The 22,700-nt window shown below is 36.6% G+C and overlaps 1 protein-coding gene across 5 annotated transcripts in view; it reads left to right on the forward strand.

The window, feature by feature from the left end:
* The first annotated feature begins 6,783 nt into the window (after positions 1–6,783).
* Positions 6,784–22,700, forward strand: part of LOC127968758 (protein shisa-6) — a 53,359-nt gene continuing 37,442 nt past the window's right edge. For 4 of the 5 annotated variants that reach the window (XM_052570097.1, XM_052570095.1, XM_052570093.1 and 1 more), the window contains exons 1-4: positions 6,784–6,931; positions 7,437–8,231; positions 9,441–9,601; positions 15,615–15,713. In XM_052570097.1, the coding sequence (XP_052426057.1) occupies positions 7,690–8,231; positions 9,441–9,601; positions 15,615–15,713 (802 nt within the window). In that variant the 5' untranslated portion in view covers positions 6,784–6,931; positions 7,437–7,689. The remainder of the gene's footprint in view (positions 6,932–7,436; positions 8,232–9,440; positions 9,602–15,614; positions 15,714–22,700) is intronic. The other variant, XM_052570094.1, reaches the window with a different exon arrangement.

Raw genomic sequence — 22,700 nt, forward strand, 5'->3', positions numbered from 1 at the left:
ACACAAGCTGCTCTTGTTAATGTTTTCATTTGGCAGAAAAATAGTAAACGAGATGGACGCTGATTGTCTCTTATGCAGAAAAATTGTTTTGGACGCATGAAGAATGAAAGATAATGGATTATATTTCAAGAATGAGGTTTTATCAACGGTGATTACATTCCCTGTTTTATGACCATTTTAATTATACGGTCTAAAATCCCAGAATGCTTCAGTCGGTAATCTCCTGAGAGTGACAGATGAGACGGTGGATGAGATTAGAAGCGTCACAACCTTGACACGCATCACAGGGACAATTTTACTGAAAATACACTCTGAAGACATTAAGAAGGAAATGAATGAGGGACTTTTAGAGAGCATTCAGGACAAATTCAATTTTTCTTTTTTTTACGTCATCTTCTTTGTGTGCATGTGATTTAATGAATGGGAGTAAGTTTATTCTGACTGTACTGTATTTTGCACCACTTTGATTTTTCATTCAGCTTTGAGTAACAGTCGAGTGACACATGAATGGATGTGATGAATTTGACCTGTAAGCTCTAGAATTAAAGCTAGTAATGTTGCTATCGTGATCTAATGTTGTTAGCAGGAAGCACAAGTAAAGAGCACTTTTTTTTTTGGAAAGTATACAATGTTTTTTTATGTGCATAATGCTAACATCAACCCTTCTAAATCTCTTAAAGAAAGAAATAAGAAAAACAAAAAAACATTAGAACATTTAAAGAACATCATGTTGCTCAAAGACACATGAAAAGCACTTATTTTCAACATTTATTCTCTCCATTCAGTCGCTTGCAAAGCATGCTGGGAACTAGAAACCCCCCTGTCCTGTTTCAGCAATGCTAACACAGCAGAAATTATTAATGCAGCTTTAGTTCAGATGAATTATGCAAACTTCTGTTTTACAAATTTAAATGGATTGTACAAAATGAAATGATGTTGTGAGAAAATGTTCAAGAATTGTTGCATTAGCTCATTTTAAGCAATTAAACAATTTGAGCAAGCAACATTTACAGGTGTGTACAATGGGTAAAATAAGTATTGAACACGTAACCATTTTTTTCAGTAAATATATTTCTAAAGGTGCTGTTTACATGGCATTTTCACCAAGTCATCCATACGTACAAAACAAACAAACAAACAAACAAACAAAAAAGGTCAGGAATTAAGTTAAATGGAATGACAGGGAACAAGTATTGAACACATGACAGAAGGGAGGTGCAAAAAGACATGAAATGCCAAGACTCCAGCTGAAATCTATCAGTGATTAGAAAGCAATCCTGACCTTTGTCAGTGGAAATCAATATTATCTGGTTCAGTCCCAACACCTACAGTACCAGGATGATGAAGATAAAACAACGGTGGACATTCCAGCAAGACAATGATCCCAAACACAGCCAAGGAAACTCTCAATTGGTTTCAAAGAAAGAAAATAAAGCTGCTAGAATTGCCAGCCAATCACCTGACTTGAATCCAATAGAAAATAAGAACTAAAGATCAGAGCTCATAGAAGAGGTCCACAGAGACTTCAAGATTTAAAGTATCACACCTGAACAATGCATGCGACTAGTTTCTCCTTACAGGAGCCGTCTTGAAGCTGTCATTACCAACAAAGGCTTTTGCACGAAATATTAAATACATTTCAGTAGTTCAATACTTTTTCCCCATGTCATACCATTTATCACACATTACTTAACTTCTGAACTTATTTGTTTTGTTTTCTTTGTATGTATGGATCACTTGGGTTATTATCGACATCTGGTGAAAATGTCATGTCAATAGCACCTTTAGAAATATATTCACTGAGAAAAATGGTGATGTGTTCGATACTTATTTTACCCGCTGTATGTGTATGTGTGTGTGTGTGTGTGTATGCATGTATGCATCTATTTATTGTAGTTGTCCTAAACCCTGTGAATTCGTGAGTCACGGTTCCTCTGGAATAGTGTTTTTCATTGCATGAGTAAATGGTTGTCTGGTAACACTTTAGAATAAGGTTCCATTAGTTAATGTTAGTTAACTACTTTCGTTAACATGAACTAAGCAAGAACAATCCTTCTACAGCATTTATAAGTCTTAGTTCATGTTAATTTCAACATTTACTAATGCATTATTTAAATCAAAAGTTGTGCTTGTTAACATTAGTTAATGCACTGTGAATTACCATGAACTAACAATGAATAACTGTATTTTCATTAACTAACATTAACGAAGATGAATAAATACAGTAATAAATGTATTATTCATTGTTTGTTCATGTTAATTAATACATTAACTAACATTAACTAATGGAACCTTATTCTAAAGTGTCTCTAAGTTGTCTTTACTCGAAGAGACTTTAACATTTATGTTGCTATAAAAAATACTGAAAAAATATGTCTCTTTTGTCCTAGACGGTATAAAGCCATATATAATATTACCTTCTTTAATGAAAAAGAACAAAAAATTAATAACATAAATAAAGTTGTTTTTATTTTAATTTTTCTTTTTTTTCTGTTTTCATAGAGTAACTCTAAAACAGGCACTTCTCAAACTATATATATAAGGTAGATGTTTTTTTTATACATGTACTGAATCTGACACTTCTTAGCTTGTGCTTTCTCTTTTTCTGCCTCCAGCATACAAGACACAGCCTTTGGAAGTCTTGACAAAGCACTTTGTCTACAGTGACTCCATGCACAAGCAGAAACACAAGAGGACAGTTGAGCTCTTCAACACAACACACTCATGCTGTAATTCAGGAACAGTGTTTTCCCAAGGATTTGGGTTAGAATGTCGAAAAAGAGAGGAGACACATCAGAAGACCTGCAAGCCTTTGGGAGAAATGCATAAAGGCTTGCAGGACTGTGGACCAATATTTTATGTATGTATGTATGTGTGTGTATTATAATTGTGGTCCACAGAAAGCTGAAGTAATGTACACACAGGACCTGCTGTGCTTCAAGCATGGAGTTATTTGACTGGATTCCTACTGCTAGATTCTATTTGTATTTTTATGTTTTTATGTTTTATGTTTAGTTCGCACAGTCTGTAGTTGTTCTATTTTGCTCAAGAATTATGCGATTTGATATATAACAAAATACCCAGAGCTACTTTAATGCCTGGATTGGAAACAGACTGATTTGAATATTTCCTTGTGGATATTTTCTAGGCATGATGCAATAGCATTTTCTACACTTGTGTTTCATTTTTTTTTCATTTATATGTTCACTTTTTTATTTTTATGTTTACATCCCAGTGCATGCAATATGTAATATGTATGCAATCTTAAATCAAGTATGCATTTCTTAGAGCTCAATATGTGAAGTCCAAGGGAGAACTTCACAGGAACTGCTTGAATATTTCATTAGAGAAACTATGGATGGCATCGTTAAAAAAAATTGAGATGGAGAGGGAAAGAAAAGAAAAGAAAAAAAAAAAACAGAACAACTAAGAAGCTGTAACTTAGCAACTGCCTTCAGGCTTCATAATCAGAGGATTGTGTAGGATGAACTTAAAAATATTCTAAATCGTAGTCTCGTTTCGTAATGTTATTCCTGTTAATTCATTTATGATAACTGAATAATAATATTCTGTTCTTGGTTTGATCCTTTTCATTTTCTCAGTCCATGACCACACAACAGAATAAATCTGCTGTTAACCGACTGCAAAATTTAAAGAACCTTTTGATCTCTTCAAAATACAGTTACATAATAGAGTTGAACATCTCTTAAAGCCCAACACAGGCACTTCACAATACCTGCCTGGGAAAGCTATTGAACCATGTGACTTCATACAGATTATTCCCATGCCCACAATAGCATCATGTTGGTTTACTGAATTATCTAGTGCTATAATTACCACACCATACAAGACTGGCATGAAAGTGCTTAAATGCAATGTATGTACAGTTGCAGCATTTAAGGCAGAGATGGTGTCAGTCAAGCCCTTTATGAATCATTCATCTCCAAAGCATCAGTGTTCAGCTCTCTGCAGCCTAATCCAGCTGCAGCTCCAGCTTTCTGTAAGATTAAAAGTAATTAAGGGGCGCAGCTAGGGAGCGATTCATGGTACAAAGAGCAGCCAGACGGAGTGTACAGAGTGTCCTGAAGAATCTGTGAGTTTACGCATGTTGGAGAAGACAGTATTGCAGGGAGAGACGCATTCAGCATTCAGCTGGAGCAGCGGCAGACAATCTGTCACATAACAACAGTAATGCTTTAAGTGACTTCTTATGACAGCTGTTTTCTGGTACTTGCAAAAAGTCTTCAGGAACTGAAATCAATGACAGTGCACAGGAGCGGGAGAATGGGATACAGACCGCTATAGGAAATCTATTCAGGGCTGTTTGCAGATTTTGTCCAGCATTTTCTACACACTGAATTTTACACGCTACACGCTAAATAACAGTGAAAATCAACTTTATATATATATATATATATATATATATATATATATATATATATATATATATATATATATATATATATATATACATATACATGCATGCATGCATACATACATACATACGTACATATATATATATATATATATATATATATATACAGTATTGTTCAAAATAATAGCAGTACAATGTGACTAACCAGAATAATCAAGGTTTTTAGTATATTTTTTATTGCTACGTGGCAAACAAGTTACCAGTAGGTTCAGTAGATTGTCAGAAAACAAACAAGACCCAGCATTCATGATATGCACGCTCTTAAGGCTGTGCAATTGGGCAATTAGTTGAAAGGGGTGTGTTCAAAAAAATAGCAGTGTCTACCTTTGACTGTACAAACTCAAAACTATTTTGTACAAACATTTTTTTTTTCTGGGATTTAGCAATCCTGTGAATCACTAAACTAATATTTAGTTGTATGACCACAGTTTTTTTAAAACTGCTTGACATCTGTGTGGCATGGAGTCAACCAACTTGTGGCACCTCTCAGCTGTTATTCCACTCCATGATTCTTTAACAACATTCCACAATTCATTCACATTTCTTGGTTTTGCTTCAGAAACAGCATTTTTGATATCACCCCACAAGTTCTCAATTGGATTAAGGTCTGGAGATTGGGCTGGCCACTCCATAACATTAATTTTGTTGGTTTGGAACCAAGACTTTGCCCGTTTACTAGTGTGTTTTGGGTCATTGTCTTGTTGAAACAACCATTTCAAGGGCATGTCCTCTTCAGCATAGGGCAACATGACCTCTTCAAGTATTTTAACATATGCAAACTGATCCATGATCCCTGGTATGCGATAAATAGGCCCAACACCATAGCAGGAGAAACATGCCCATATCATGATGCTTGCACCTCCATGCTTCACTGTCTTCACTGTGTACTGTGGCTTGAATTCAGAGTTTGGGGGTCGTCTCACAAACTCCCTGTGGCCCTTGGACCCAAAAAGAACAATTTTACTCTCATCAGTCCACAAAATGTTCCTCCATTTCTCTTTAGGCCAGTTGATGTGTTCTTTGGCAAATTGTAACCTCTTCTGCACATGCCTTTTTTTTAACAGAGGGACTTTGCGGGGGATTCTTGAAAATAGATTAGCTTCACACAGACGTCTTCTAACTGTCACAGTACTTACAGGTAACTCCAGACTGTCTTTGATCATCCTGGAGGTGATCATTGGCTGAGCCTTTGCCATTCTGGTTATTCTTCTATCCATTTTGATGGTTGTCTTCCATTTTCTTCCACGTCTCTCTGGTTTTGCTCTCCATTTTAAGGCATTGGAGATAATTTTAGCTGAACAGCCTATCATTTTTTGCACCTCTTTATAGGTTTTCCCCTCTCTAATCAACTTTTTAATCAAAGTACGCTGTTCTTCTGAACAATGTCTTGAACGACCCATTTTCCTCAGCTTTCAAATACATGTTCAACAAGTGTTGGCTTCATCCTTAAATAGGGGCCACCTGATTCACACCTGTTTCTTCACAAAATTGATGACCTCAGTGATTGAATGCCACACTGCTATTTTTTTGAACACACCCCTTTCAACTAATTCAACTAATTGCCCAATTGCACAGCCTTAAGAGCGTGCATATCATGAATGCTGGGTCTCATTTGTTTTCTGAGAATCTACTGAACCTACTGGTAACTTGTTTGCCACGTAGCAATAAAAAAATATACGAAAAACCTTGATTATTCTGGTTAGTCACATTGTACTGCTATTATTTTGAACAATACTGTATATAAAGCATGTGCAAATGTAACAAATGAAATGCAAAAGGCTAAAGAAATAGGTGTGGTAATGTGTGTAGAGAGGAGACAGATTGTTAAAATAATTGATTTTAACAATCCATTATTACAAATATAAATCACACCACAATCAAATTACAATGCTCATTTACAAAGGAAATAAAGCCAGCTCACAAATGTTTAAAGACCAAATCACTTTTAAAAAAAAGAACACAATGCCTCTTTGTAATACCAAATATCTTTGAAAAATAATCATCCATATGTTTGTAGTAATTAAAATCAATCTTGTTTGGACCATGTTTAAAAACAACGCAACTACATTCTACATTACACTTTTTTCTTTATACTTACATAAATAGCCCCTTTTGCTCGGCCTAAAACAAAATTATATAAAATATTTTCTCCATTACATACTTAAACCCAAAAAATAAATAGCACCATAGAAAAAGATTCATTACAACTCCTAAAATGCTACCTAAAAACAAAAATAAAGGTACCAACCTAGCACAATTCGCAAATGCATGAAAAATAGTTTCTCTCTGCGTGCAAAAAGGAAAGAGAGAGCGAGAGAGAGAGAGAGAGAGAGAGAGAGACATGCTCATAGACGGACGGTGACGACAGCGTTTGATGCAAGAGCGAAAGACGGTAGGCGGACCGTTCAGATAGGTCTGTTCGGGATAGGATACTAACTGCCACTTCACTTCACCTTGGCAAGAGCCAACACACCCGCCCGAAGCAGTAAAGTCAAGGTAAGTGCTGATCAAGACTGACTGCACTCTTTATGTAACCACATAAAAGCAATGGAATTAGCTCATGAATATTAGACGTTCTGAGATGCATGAAGAATCAATTCTATATTAAGATTTTTGTAAATTGATATTATATAATTTTCATATAAGCAAAACACAGAAAATGGAAGTCAAACTGTCTTTTAGTGCATTGATATTATTGTTCCGTCCATTAAGGCATCGAATGCACATGCAACTGTATTTCTGGTACATGTTTTCAGATCGATATATATTGCCACGTACATGCAGTGTTGTTGTTTTTTATTTATTTTTATATAAACCATAAGAAATAAAATCATAGATTAAAAAACAACCACGAGTGAATTTTAAATAGTGATAATAATGGTAAACACACACCGTTAGAAAGAAATGTGGCGCTGCTAAATTTGAGTCTGATGCTTTTATCAGAGTCGATGTGCAAACATTTAATTAACTAACAATTAAGTTCGTGTCTACTTCTTCCCAGAGGGAGATGGGAAGCGACACGTAAAGGCTCGTTTGACAAGAGTTCTTTGGAAATCCCAGCAGTGACGCCCAGCTGAGTCAAACACAAAACCGCTCTGGGGTAGAATATCTGCTTTAAATGAATGGCGCCTTTCATCAGCATCTCCACAAGCGGCTCGTCGTCAGGGATGCGGGACTCGCGAACAGCGGAGGATCAGCGCGCCTGAAGCGGGAATCACAGAGAGCTGTCCAGGGTCCTGAAGACGCGCTGCGCCATGGGTATACGCCACTTTCTGCTGCTGCTCATTTATCTGGACCCTCTCAACGTGTTTGGGACGCTGACTGCCAAACGACCCAAACCTCCTCCCAAAAGGAATCAGAAGACGAAGGAACTGAACGGCACCACCGTCGCGCCTTCCGCGTCCACGCAGCGGATCACGCAGGTCCGTCCGGCGGCCACGCACGACACCTGCCTGGGCTACTACGACGTGAGCGGCCAGTTCGACAAGGAGTTCGAGTGCAACAACACCGACCACCGCTACTGCTGTGGCTCGTGTTACTTGCGATTCTGTTGCCAGTTTAAAGGCAACCGGTTGGAGCAGAGAACATGCAAGAACTACCACAAGCCCGACTGGGTGAAAACTGTGCCCCCGTCTCCTGTTCCAACAGGTGACGCTTACGATCCGAGCATGGACCAAACGAACACCGCGGTCTACATCACCTGCGGTGTCATTGCTTTTATTATAGTCCTTGGGGTTTCCACTAAAGTCGCGTATGACAAAGCAACGCAACCACCTCAGGAAATGAACATTCACAGGTGAGCGCCACGCATTCATTCTCCTACAACTCTAGAGTTTCTAAACTCTCCCTAACGAGATCAAATTCTCATTTGCATATTATTAGCGCTTCGGAGTGATTGATAACGTTGCAAGTGGACTGGATAGAAGAGCTCTCACCATCTGCAGTATCTGCAGCTCTTTTGTTTCTCCATATGGAATATCTCACATGCTAACAGGGCTGTGATCAAAATTCCAAGCAGAGTTTTAATATGCGCTGGTAGCGCTATAGAGCCACGCACACACCCTTCATTTTTTTGTGTTTGTGTGAGAGGGTTTATGCTTCATTACAGACATTACATTTTCCCCCTCATTTGGTGGCCACAAGAGATTCATCACAGTGTCTGCCTCTCTGGACACAGAACCACACACCATTCACGCAGGACACAACCATATTTCCAGTTGGTCTATTAAACTGGATTGGCAGCTCTGAGGCTGAGGGGTTCAGAACATTTTAATTGTGCTGTGAGAAAACACTTCACCCAATCACCAGTTTGGGATTTGGTTATGTTATATACAGATGTGCAATCAATTTCCATAGGGGAGGGGAAAAAAATTGAAAAATGTTATAATATAGAATTGCTGCAGTCTTCTTGCAGCCTATATGAATGTGTCTGAGCTTCACGCTCAAATCCACTGGTACAGACTGCAAACTGTCTGCCCTTTTCCATTTTACATGAATGGGTGAATGTATAAAATAAAATATAATTTCCTTTAGTCAGACGTCTTGCTCAGGTGGTAGAAATGATGTCTGCTAGGACATTAAACTGGCCTGTATTATATAGTCTACGCACAAATAAACACCTAGAAGCAAACCATCAAACTGAGAATGCATGTAATAGGAAGGAGTGCTGTTGACTCTTCTGTCAGTTCAGCTACTGCAGGGTAACAAATGCAAAACTAATACAGTTTCTCTGGTAAGAGTAAATATTTACAGAGCTAACAGTGGCTTTCATAATGCAGCTCTGAATTCACATCCTCTGGGCTTCCCATATATACCAGGTGCAACTATGATTGAAATGTGGCTCACTGGTGATTAAACACTTATTAATAGATGTTCTTTCTTTATTTCTGTACAAATCTAATGTAATTAGAGTAGAGAGTAGCCGGAGGTGATCTTTCACCCAAACATTTTAAAGGTGTTGTTGTTGTTGACTTCATATCGTATAGTTCTCCATTTTTCTCCACAGAGCCCTAGCAGATATTCTTAGACAACAAGGACCCATTCCTTTATCTCAATACGACTGTGAGAACTTTGCGGCGATGAACAGCTCATCCAAAGATAACACTCCGCAGCGCGCGGGCTCCAAAAACCACTACACCCCAGTCCACAGCTCCAAATCCAATCACGGTAAGTGGCCTGACTGTGTTCAAATGTTTGTGGAAACACCAAACTGAATGAGATACTTTCATGAAATATATGATTGATTTATGTGAGCTCTGTTACAAATTCTGGTCCTTTTAATGTATTCAAACCATCACAGGACCTCATAAGTGACCAATAAGGGAACAATCTTCATAGGAAGAAACTACACATGCCACAACTGACTGGTGTTAACATCTTTCTAAGCTAACAGCGTTACACTCTAAAACTCATAAAAACACATTGCACGAACAAATATTGGATAAAAAAGTTTTCAAATACAGTTTTTAATAGATATTTCTTTGGTTGTTTTTTTTTTTTTTTTTGGTGTGATTATTTATTCATTTATTTTATGAAGCATTTGCCTCACCCACCCTCTTTTTTCCCCTCTAAGTTTGAATGCATGCATTCTTGGGTTACTGCCTTAGCATTTTGGAAAAACGAGACATCAGAGTTGGCAGCATAATTAAAGCAGCTACCTTTTGGAACAGCATTTGCAGCCACAGCCCTCCTATGATGCCTTAAATGTTGTCATTGTGGGCTGCTCAGTAGGCTTTGGAACAGAGCACTGGACAACCTTCAGTCACAGTTGTGATATTGGCATACAGGAGAATACGTTTCGGGGGCTTGTTGTTGGATTGCGTATGTTGCGCTTGAGACCATGTGCTAGATGCCTGTCAGTCAGATGGTTTATATTTCATGCTGTTCTCATTGCAGCATGTGTTTCAGCCCTGTCACATATAATCTGCCATGTTAACCCTTGGTAAACGTCTGACTTCTACATGCCATATTTAAATGGGAGTCAACTATAGACAAGCCATAAAGATCCGCCTCCTCTCAGTTGTGTTTGGATTGAAGGCTGTGCTGTATTTCATTATGTTCAAGGTCAGGAGGGACTTCAGAGCATTGTTGGACGTTCTCATGAGTTATCATCGCACAAACGGCAGTTTTGACTTGAGGGAGATAAATGTCAGTCATATGGCAACAACAGCAAACCGAAGGCAGTTTATATTTAAGGCCTATCCCTCTAGAAGATCTACAGCTCTTGAAACCCCTTATAATGCGCTTTAAGCAAGATTTATGCTGCATGTTTTCCATATCCTCATTACAAAGTGACCTTGCAGTGCAGGATGACGTAAATGATGTCACTTGACTCCTGACCTGGGATCAGAGTCGATATGAGGCTGTAAAAAATGCACTGCAGCTCATTAGCTTAAGATCTTTAGGATTCTTTCTCCATTTGTTGCCTTTATAGAAATATTCCTGGTTCGATACAAGTTTAACAGCATTTGTGGCATGATGATGATTACCTCAAAACAAAATTGATTTCGACTGTCAACAAACAGATTTCACTGAAGAAATCTGGGCTGCATTGAGGCCAATTTAGGAGGATTTAAAAGCAAAACTGTGAATCTTATAATTATATAAAAGCACTTGCATCATTCTTCTGTTAAATTATCTGTATTATTTGCACTGTAATGTGGTTTAAACTCATGTTTAGGTTTAAACACTATGTTTTCAAGCAAGTGAAGTTGTATTTGCATTGCATTTGACTTTAGACAGGTAACTGATTTTTTATTTATTTTTTACTCTTTTCACACAAAATCATGGTAAAAGGTATATTGTGGTAATATCTGTTTACCTATAAGTATACCTATATCTCTTTATGTGTTATACTGTTTAAACTATTACAAACTATTAAAACTATGAAACAAAAAAATAATAAACAATTTAAACTATCTTAACAAAAAAAAAAAAAAAAAAAAAAATATATATATATATATATATATATATATATATATATATATATATATATATATATTAAATAATGTAAAACATTTTTAAATATATTTTATGTTGCAATAATCAGTCAATCTTCAAATGAATGTAGAAACAACATATATAAAATATATTTTTAATATTTGTTTAGTGGCATCTTTTTTATGACTGAAGGTAAGTATCAATATTACTGATGTTTCTAGCTAATAGTTATTTTTCTCCTAATATTTAACCATTGAATATATGTAATGTTGACAATACTGACATTATAGTATAATTAAGAGCTATCGATTTGGACATTTATTGGACTAATTTAAGTGAATTTGATAAAATTTTCATATAAACCCATTTTAATCATATTTATCATATTTATCATATTTACCTGTGCCCTTCAGGAAAAAAAAAAGTCATCAATCACTAGTAAATTCTAAATTAGATGAATCTTTAAAGCTACAAAAGTTATTGTTTTTTTCCTTTTTTTATTTTCTTCTTTGATGAACAGACATCAAATGCAGCTGGGTTATTAGGTTATTTGGCTGCTATTACTTTAAGAGCTGCCACTGCTGAACGTGACATGGATGACATGCTTGCTTGTAGATTCATTTGCGCTTGAATATGAATGATACAGGCTACAGTACAGTGTGCTTATTTGTGCATGCCACGTTTTTGCACGCCTCGTTTGTGCATGCAATTGAAGATGGCATCTGTACTGTTTTCTGCACTCATTTGATTAGCGCCTAGCACTAAGGCGAAGTGGAGTGCACGTTTGAATAGTCTTCTGTTTGATGTGGTCTTAAACATATTCTGCCTCTAAATGCAATTATTTAAAGAGAGAGAGAGATATAGAGAGAGAGAGAGAGATAGAGAGAGAGAGAGAGAGACAGAAGCAGTAGTTGTAAGTTGGGAGGCCAACCCTTTAGCTCTGCCCCTGCCTTAAAGATTTTTAATAATGTAAAACTGGATATATATAATTTAACAAACATATCCATTTATTTAACAAACTGACCCATTCCGTTCTATTTTAAGTGCATCAGTGTAACCTAAAGCTTTGCATGTTCTGATTTTTATTAAAAAGTATTATTATTATAATTGTTGTATTAATATTTTTTATTTTTTTGGTAATCAATGTTATGCAACGAGTGCTGATGGTATTTGTATTTGTTGATGTATTTCTGCACACACTGATGCAGCTGTGTGTTCATGTAGGACACTGTGAGCTGGGGCTATGCTGGGTGACTTTGTGTTGTCAGCCATGACACAGCCTAACAACATCTCGTTCCAAGGGAGTGGAGCCAGTATTTTCACTAGAGACCCCCAGTCCTGTCGATGTTAAGGGACAGCGACGGCCTCTACAGAAGCGTGTGTAATTGGCATACAAATTGGAGTGCAATGTACTGATAGCATCTACTGAATCAACTGAAAGAGAAAATGCATATTCACATGCCCTGATGCACAAGAGCGTTTTCTGGAGGGAAAGTTAAAATTATTGTTACAACATGATCTGAGGGAATAATCCGGGTTTCGACTGTGAATAATTAGTGTTTGCATCTCTCTTCATTGAATCATGCAGGATATTATAAAATGGCAGCTGTGGGAAAGTGTAAAAATGCTTGGCATGGAGCAGGATGCACTGAATGTTTGCAGTCAGGCGATTAAAGAACGATTTGACATTGAGAAACATGCATGCATAAAATATTTGATTAGAAGTATACCCAAAGAACACCTAATAACAGAGCCTCATTTTTTCCTGAGTTGCCGAAGGAAAGTATAGCACCGCGGCAGCTCAGTGAATATGCTTCTGTGTGTGTTTGCTCAAATATTTCTTTAAGAGAACAGCATTGCATGTATAAAATGTGTCTAGCTTATTAAACTCTGATGTAATTAGGTGAATTAAGATGTGGAGCGCCAAAGGGCAATTTCATAATGATACGGCTCTACACAGTTTTGAACTTATTGCCTCCTCGTCTCTACACTTAGCAATTAATATCAAAGTTGGACGGGCCATAAAAACTTAGTGGAGTAGCATCTGTGATTACCTGCTTCCCACGTGAGCGCATGAAAGCTGGAGGCACTGACGTGTTTCTCCTCTGGCACATGTGCGTCAAGGACTCTCGCTAATGGTTTCCGGCTCTGAAGTCGTTATCATTTAGACGGCGTTGGATTCTTGCCCCTGTGGCAAGGTTGAGCACACTTTTAGGAATTTCCTTAGGGGGGCAATATAACAGCCTGTTAAATTCAGCTACATAGTCATGTAACGGCACAGCGTAATGAATTCTCTGCAAGACAGCTCACCTGTGCACGGGATGCTTTGGGCTTCTCGGGGTTTAGTGTGAAAGAAGTTTATTGTGGCTTTATTGCATTCTCTACCCCCTGCCTCATGTTCATTTATTTGATTCAGAGGACTGTGTCAGATCTTTCCCTTACCTGAGTGCTATGCTGTTGTTTTTTTCTGTTTGTCCAACTGTTTCTACTGATCCAAAGCCAAAGGCTGAACATGCAGGCTCTCAGTATGAGAATCTGTCCGTCTCTGAAGCCTCTGTAAACAACATTTTATCATAACGTTTCCTGCTGCTCAACCTTTTGATTCTTCGGCCTTGCACATCCTGTTGTGCTTGTTATTTAGCTATTAAAAGCACACGTTCTTGATGGATTCAATAGCCATTAACCATATAACTTCTAGGCTTCTAAATGATCAACAGGATCTAAACGTTGTTAATCTTGTCATACACAAACTACTACATGTTTTCTGTCAACTGATTGATAGTTTGACTTTTAATCAAGTCAAATGTATTAGGTTTCAGTTGTACAAATGTCCACCTTCAGCTTGCACTCAACTTGTCTTTTGCTGTCAAATCTAGTAAACATAAGAATAACTTTGATATAGTTAATTATATTTCCAGATGAACAATCTAGATTGGAAATTATTTATTAGAATTATTTCGAAAAATTGAGTCTTTAATATGATTATCAGGATTTTGAGGAACACATGTTTCCAGAAGCTTCTCTTTCCTTGTTCACATATCACATTGGACGAATCATCTTCATAAGTCTCCAAAACCTCTTACATCTTTTGAGGAATGTTTATTTGTTCATCACTCAATCATCATTGGATTGCATTGCATTTAATGTTTTCATCATTTAATTATCATCTAACTGAGACATCTTATTGGAAATATGATGAGTGGTGAGTATCTGCTCTACTGTTATAAAGATCTCATTGATTTATATTACAACCATAAGAATTTCATTTTATAAATGCACCGAATGGCACATTGTTGCTTGGTTTGAGTCTCACAATAAAATTGAGCTGTTTTTTTATACCGAGTATATCAGAGCCATAAAAGCCTGATGGAGCAAATATGATACAAAAACACTAAAGGATATGCAAACCTTTTTTAAGATTTGTTTTTCGATTTTGTGTAATGGTTCAATAATGTTCTATTTATAAAACAATTTCAGACTATTATCTATTGTTTCAGTCTTTATATGACTGAACATGCATTAATAAAAGTATACAATAGTATTATAATATCTCTTTTCAGAAATTTTTTACAAATAAATCTTCTTTTGTGTTTGGTCCCTCCTTATATTAGGTGGCCTGAAATATTATGTACTTATATGCAAATTAATAATTTGAGACAATGCACTTGGGTGCATAAATGTTTTACACCACGTCCCTAACTTTACCCTTATCCCACCTCAACAGCAGCAAAAGAGTTTTGCAATACTGTGTGAACACAATAAAAGCATTGTACTTATTTCTGATGTAAGTACATAGAAGTTAAGGCCACCTAATATAAAGTGGGACTCTGTAATTTATAAGTGGATATTGTGTACAGTTTTAGGAATGAAAAACATTAGATTCTGTGTACACTAAAGCCCAGAAACACTTAGATTTGAGCGACCGCGACTGCACTGAACTCCCAGATGGTGCTCAAGGTTATTGTCCGACTTTTCTGACTCCTCCATGTACATGCTGGTATTTCATTGATAATTAGAACGTCAAGAATAAATATAACACCTCAGACGGAGCCAGCATCTAATATTCTCATGACAGAGCAGTGTGTTGTTGGGTGGACAAGGTGACTTTACCTATGAATTATGGAAAGTCATAAGTCTTGAAATGCACTGGGAATTATGCTTGTTATGCTGTTGACGGCTGTTTATCTGGAAGCAAAGTGTGAGAGTGATCTTCTATTAATGTTTTGGTGTCCATTTACAGGAGCACATTACTCGAAGGAAAGCACTCGAGGTGGCGGCCATGACCTTCACAACTTCATATCGTCCGGCTTTGTGACGCTTGGCCGGAGCCAAGTAAAAGGTAACAGGATTCTATATCGCCGCTTAATGACACCGAAATCATTCATCCATAACAAAGGTGTAAAAAAATGTCAATTTAACGTTTATTTCTCAACATGTTGGCTAGGAATTCACAGCGCTGGTTGCTAGCACTGAATCCGGCTTGATCTGAGACCCTAGTTTTTAGGGTTTTTTGGTATATTCGTAATTTGAAGCACACTTCCACTCTTGCAAAGCAAAAAAAAAAAAAAGATTTTTTAGATTTTTCAGTTCATGACTCCTTTAACGTTGAGTAATTAGTTGTATGAGCTTTGCATGTTGCCAAGAAACAAACTGACTGGATCACAGTATGTGAGTGAAGCTACAGACATTTTCTCTTCTTGCTCAAAGCTTTCTGTAATCAGTTCACTCCACTCCGCGTTTTTCAATTTTCCACTCCGCACTTACTCTACAGAGACTGGTGAGAGAAACCCGCTCTGTCCAGCTCTTCACTGAAGCCAAACGTTGCTTCCACTCTCTACATATTAGAGCTGCTTTATTTTCTGTTCGTTTTATGGGATCTGCAAGTTTTAAAACACTGTTATCAAAGTGTAGATGTATAAATACACTTTAAATCCTTGTGTGTTGTGAATTTGTAATTTTTTTTTCTAGCAATAATCTTTGGCAACACTTTAGTATAGGGACCAATTCTTACTAGTTGCTTGTTGGCTAATATTAACATATTGGCTGTTAATTAGTGTTTATAAAGCACATATGCTCCATGACCACATTCTACATCCCTAATCCTTCCCAATAGCCAAATTGGTTACACTTTATTTCGATAGTCCACTTTAGACATTCTACTGACTGTAAGTAACTTTGTAACTACATGTCGACTACATATCAACTAAATCTCAGAAATTTGCAACTACATGTTTACTAACTCTCAGAGTAGACTGTTAGGGGTAGGTTTAGGCTTAGTATAAGTTGACAATAAGTTGACAAAGAAAGTGTTAGAAGATATTAAACAGACAGTCTACTAACACTCTACTAACTGCTAGCTGACATGTAGTTGCAAAGTTACTTACTGCTAGTAGAATGTCTAAAGTGGACTATCAAAATAAAGTGTTACCCCTAAATTTAACAACTACCTGTAGCTTACTAACTATTAATAAGCAGCAAATTGGGAGTTTATTGGGGCAAAAGTCACAGCTAATGATTTGTTAATGGCGAGAATTGGACCTTAAAATAAAGTGTGACTAGAGATATTTTAAATAAAATATTTGATTATCAATTGAGTATAAACAAAGGCAGGTGGATTGACACAAACTATAAAAAAGTCTCATGTTAGCTCTCTATGTAGGAATTTACTACGATCCTATAAACGACATATTCTCCAAAAAGACTTAAAAAATAAATAAATATAAACTTAAACAGTTTTTTATTTTGTTTTAAAGATTTTTACACTAAATCCTTCTGTATCTGACGTACCTCTGTTAAAAAGTGTTTTTCGTTTTTCTTTATTTTTATGTCTGTTGTCATCTCCACATCTTTAGTGTAACATTAGTAATCTGCGTCAGAATGTTCTATAAGCAGAACATGGAGTGTTTGCACCAGCTGCGTGATTTTTAACACGTACATAAAACATTAAGCTTCATCTAATAGCCAGCGGTAAGTTGACTGACGTGGCAGAGCTTCTTCATCCCACATGCAGGGTCGCTCATTTGCAAATCTTCCACATGTGTCAATTCTCACTTGTGATGCAGCAATTAATATTCATGTGCTCTCTGCTGACTCAGACTGCTAACAATGAATCTACTCTGTGCAAAAGAATAGCATTTCTGTAACTCCTTTAAAGGACAAAGGAAAAGAGGTAAGAAATAAGAGGTAATGGCGTCTTTCGGTGTACGTGATCCTTATCACCATTGAAATGTTGAGCTTACATGAAAAATGTGTCATCGATTAGTATCTGACCAGTAAAATAAACACCACAGTATTCCACGGCCCAGGCCAAAATAACTATGAGAGGACTAGACAATCTCCATTAGGCCTGCATTTTTTTTCTCTCTCCAAATTTCATTTCCTCCAGTGAAATGCATTGACCTAAAATCCATTTATTTTTCCGTGTCTGTCTGCCTCCACCCTGCTCAAGACATTTGTTTTTTGGGGGGGTTATGTGTCTTTAGTGCCCTTTTCACAATGGTCTATTCAGCCATCTAGTCGTGGTGGAAGGAATGGCTATTTTTGTTAGTCGTGAAATATGAGCAGAAAGGATATGGACGCTGCTGCGGGGTGAATGCTTTCCAGACTGCTGCGTTTGAACATGACAAAAACACCTTTCATTTCTTAGACGGGTGCTGCAATATGAACGGCCGTGATTGCAATAGTTTGTTATTGGTGTTTTTTTGGTTTTACTCATTTAAAGGGACCTTATTTACATGAATGTTTGATCTTTTTCTTGGGTAGTTAGAATTGGTAGTTCACCCAAAAATATGAAAATTCTGTCAGAAATCATACCCAGATGTCGTTCCAAAACTGTAAGATCTTCATTAATCTTTAGAAAACAAATATTATGTAATGTTGAAATATATAAATGAACATTACACAACTAGCATTTCCCGTGTGTATATTGTTTATGTGCTCTGAAATAAACTAAATGATAAACTACATTATTAACATTACTTTAATGGTCACTGATACTAGTACTCCAGTAGAACATTTAGATTATGTGAATGAAACTTCATAATGTTTCCCTTGATTATACATTTAGTCAGGATTTATAGTTTGGAAAAAGTCTAACTAGTAAAATGTTTACACGTTATGTGAAAACTAGTACAAGTATATAAATAAATAAAAAGAGACTTACTCTTATGTTTATGATCTCTGCTGGATAAAGCGCTTCTTTTTTTTCTGAGGAAATCTAAAACTCAAATCCTAAGGTAATCCTCGTCACATCTTCTTGGGGTGAATTATGTCTTATTTCTCACAGTAAAATAAAATAAAAACGATGAACAGTCTCGCGGCTTTGTTTTCGGTTGTATGGGCATTTACACGCAGCAAGCTTCACTTGTAACATTAGAATCTGAATAGAGCGTTCAGCGCGGGGGCGTGGTCGCATTAGAGATAATGAAGGGAGACGTAAAAAACGAACATTGCTTTGTTTTCATATGGATTACTTTATCACAGAATATTTGTTTTTCAGCAGCACTTGTTTACTTTAAAAGTAGATATGTCTTGTTTTATATAGATATCTCTGTCATGTCTCTTCGTTGAGTATTCATTGACTTACATTTCCTTTTAATGATGCGTTTCTAAATGAAGATCACCGCAGACCAAGGCTGCAGACTGCACACCTTGTTTGTTTTCTTTATTTTGTAAATGCACAAAGTTTTATTGTTATTATGCATGTATAAAAATAAAAGTAGACCCTTTACAGATTCGACTGATGTATTGCTCTGGTCTGTACGGTCAAAACTGAAAGTGTAATTTAAGTTATTTTCGGTGCTATCAGGAGAAAATGCCACAAAACGCAAATCAAAGATCCACGTTAATCGACTCCAAAGGGTTAAGATATTTTTTAATGAAATCTGAGAGCTTTCTGACCCTGCATAGACATCAATGTAACTACCAAGTTCGAGAAAGCTAGTAAGGACATTAAAATAATCCATGGTACATCAGTGGTGCAACCATAATGTTATGTAGCTTACTTTTTGTGCGCAATGAAAACTAAATAATAATTTCATTCAACAATTTCTTATCTGTCCTGTCAGTCTTTGATGCATTTACACAAAAGTACCATGAGGCATGCCACTGATGTCACATTGACTGTTTTATTGATGTCTTTATACCTTTCTGGGCCTTGAATGTGGCAGTTGAACTGTGGTCTGTGCAGGTTCAGAAAGCTCTCGGATTTCATCAAAAATATCTTAATTTGTGTTCTGAAATTGAATGAAGGACTTACAGGTTTGGAATGACATGAGGGTGAGTAATTAAGGACATATTTTTTATTTTGGGTGAACTTTTCCCTTTCAGACTTTTTTGGCAAGACATATTTTACATTTTCATTGAATTAACAATCAATACAGGTTGTGCACAGCAGTATAACTCGTTGAGCAGACTGTACATCATTTTCTGTGTGTTAAATTTTACATGCCTTCTAGCCTGAAGTCCATTGATGACAGTGATCACGTTTGATTCATTCCAGCCAGACCATTGCCTCATCAGAGCGAGGCCGAGAGCAGTGAACACATCTCTCCTCTTGATAATGATGCACTAAGATCAATGGTTTTCTTTGATTCTCCCGCTGTCACGATCAGACCGAGACCAGCGGTGCTTATTGGATGGGCTCACGGCCCTCTCGATAACATAAGCAGACTTGTCATGGAATGTTATCCTCCTTGATAAATTGCTCTATTTTTGCTCCGGGCTTTCTCTCTCAGTCTTTTCCTCTGATTGTTGCCATGTTACCAATTCTCATCCTGTGTATCGTCCTCACCGCTTTTGCCTCATGTTCCAAAATAGTCCAGGTTTTGAGATTCACCATGGTGATTAAAAGGGTCACTGCAGAGGAAAACTCTCTAGCTGTGATAAAACCTGTGTGCGGGCAGACGTTGAGTGATCGTCCACCCAGGTTCATAATTATGAAGAGACTGCTCAAATAGCATGTTGGTCGCTGTAGGGTGAGTTACAGAGGTCACAACAAACATTGCTTCACATACAGCTGATCAAGAAAATAACCTCTTGTTAAAAGTTCAGTCATGCTTGTGTGTCATCATGCCATGTATCTTAACCCAGCTCTTAAAGTCTCTGAGCTCTACAGTCAGTCAAAGAATGTGAACTTGAGTTATGAAATGAGATTTTTCAGTGTACTCATGTTCCAGTTGTGTAGGCTGTTTGTTTATTTCATGGAACACAAAAGGAGAAAAGGCTTTTTAAGATCTTTTTAAAAAACAGCCACTTGTGCTCTATACTCTGAGTCCAAATTCCGATTTTTTCCTAAGGAAAAATATACTAAAATGTTGTGAAATATATATATATTTTTTTCATGCTAAGTATAGTACAAATACATTTACATATCTGTGGACTTAATAAAAATACCCTGCATTTGCTAAATTGGAGCAACTAATTTTGTCCTTAATGGACTTTGTTTGTGCTGAAGTTGTGCTGAAGTCCAACTAAAGATGTTCTGAAGTATATTTCATTGTGCTATTTCAGTTACACTTCAGTAGTACTCCAAATAAAGTTTAATTCGATTTTTTAAAATCACGAATCAGTGTTGCAAGTCTCGAGCGATGTCAGTAAACATAATAATAGATTTTAACTATACTAAATGTATTTTAAATATGTTCTTTTTTATTTTATTTTTATATTTTATTAGGGATGATGCTGTAGCTGTGTTTTAGAAACAGACCAAACTGTATGCCATTATTCACTGATAACCTTTCTCTTCAGTGACCTGCTAATGCAACCAGTGTCAGTGAGTTACAAGAGGATCAAATCAGTGATTAAATGTGATTGAATCAATTGATTTATTACACAAATTTAATTTTTTTTCCCCCACAAATCAGAGACTCCAAGATTTATTTGCAGTGTTTCTTGTGTTCACTTATATTTCTATTGGTGTTATGGACCACATGCAAGTTTTTGGTTGTTTTGTTCCACATAAATGATCACAGTAAATAATGGCTGAATTTACAGAATTTTCAACAGTTCTCACTCTACAGTCAAAAAGTTTTACAGAGTTTGCTAAACAAACTGTGCAGTGCTAATGATTATTAAAATATGTATGTAACGGAGTAATATCCTGAGTGACCCAAAGTGGCTGTTCATTCACACATCTCATTCCTGGAGAGGTTTGCACAAACTGCTCTAAGAGGGAGGAAAGACAGCTGTATATGATTGGTTTTCAAGGCTCTGACCTTTGGTTCGGCTCGGCTTGAATATAGAGCAGTTTCCCTAAGAGATCCAGACAGTCCTTTCACATAAACTTGTTAATATGCTAGTCCTCATGTCATCTTTCAATAGAGCCTCCGTGAGTTGGGGAAAAAGAAAAAATTGTTGCATACCGACCCAATAGCATTGGGAATTCAGCAATTTTCCATTGTACTGTAGGTTTGACATTTATCCAGTTTGTTTAGCAAAAATGATATAGGTATGGAAGCCTGTTTCCACCTCAGAGTAAAATTTTTATTTTGCCTTAATTTCACATGGCGTAATAGTGTAACATGGAGCCAGAGACATTCGGATCCATATGCGGAACTTTTATTATAAGAATGGTCAGACAGGCAGTAATCCAGAACGGCATCAGGTATGTCAGAGATATCCAGAATCGGTAACAATAACAAGCAGAGGTCGGGGCAGGCAGCAGAGAATCACAGTCGGTATAAAATCCAAAGGTCAGACACAAAAGGAACAAACACAGGGAAAACGCTCGGAAATGTAAGACAGGCTAAGACTTTGCCATGATTGAGAGTCCAAACACAGTTTATATAGTGGAGTGGAAATGGGGAACACCTGCTTGTGATTAGCCCTAAGAACGGGATTATGGGAAATGGAGTTGGGAATGGGAATAGAAGATGGCAGAATCCTGAGTGGAGTGCCCTCTATAGGAGTTCATGGGCACTCCAGCTGATGATCCTGACAAATAGCAACTTTGTTTCTGATAACTGTAATTGTGTAACTCACAATGTGTTTCCAGACTTTATTTCTTATTTTAAACTTCCTCTCACAGTCTTCCATAGACTAGTAATGCAAGAAATAAAAGTGCCCAGACTGGTTGAATTAAACACAGAGCTTCAATATATATATATATATATATATATATATATATATATATATATATATATATATATATATATATATATATATATATATATGAGTAAGATGGCATCACATTTTAACCATTCATAAATGTTTAAGCAATCTTCAATCTCAGGCCCTTCTCTCTCTGTTTTTAAAAACAATCTCTTGAAATATCCATTCCAATAATAAAAGTCAGTCGGACTGATATTAAAATGGTTAGAAATTCTCT

Source organism: Carassius gibelio, chromosome B12, assembly GCF_023724105.1.
Source record: "Carassius gibelio isolate Cgi1373 ecotype wild population from Czech Republic chromosome B12, carGib1.2-hapl.c, whole genome shotgun sequence".
NCBI lineage: Eukaryota > Metazoa > Chordata > Actinopteri > Cypriniformes > Cyprinidae > Carassius > Carassius gibelio.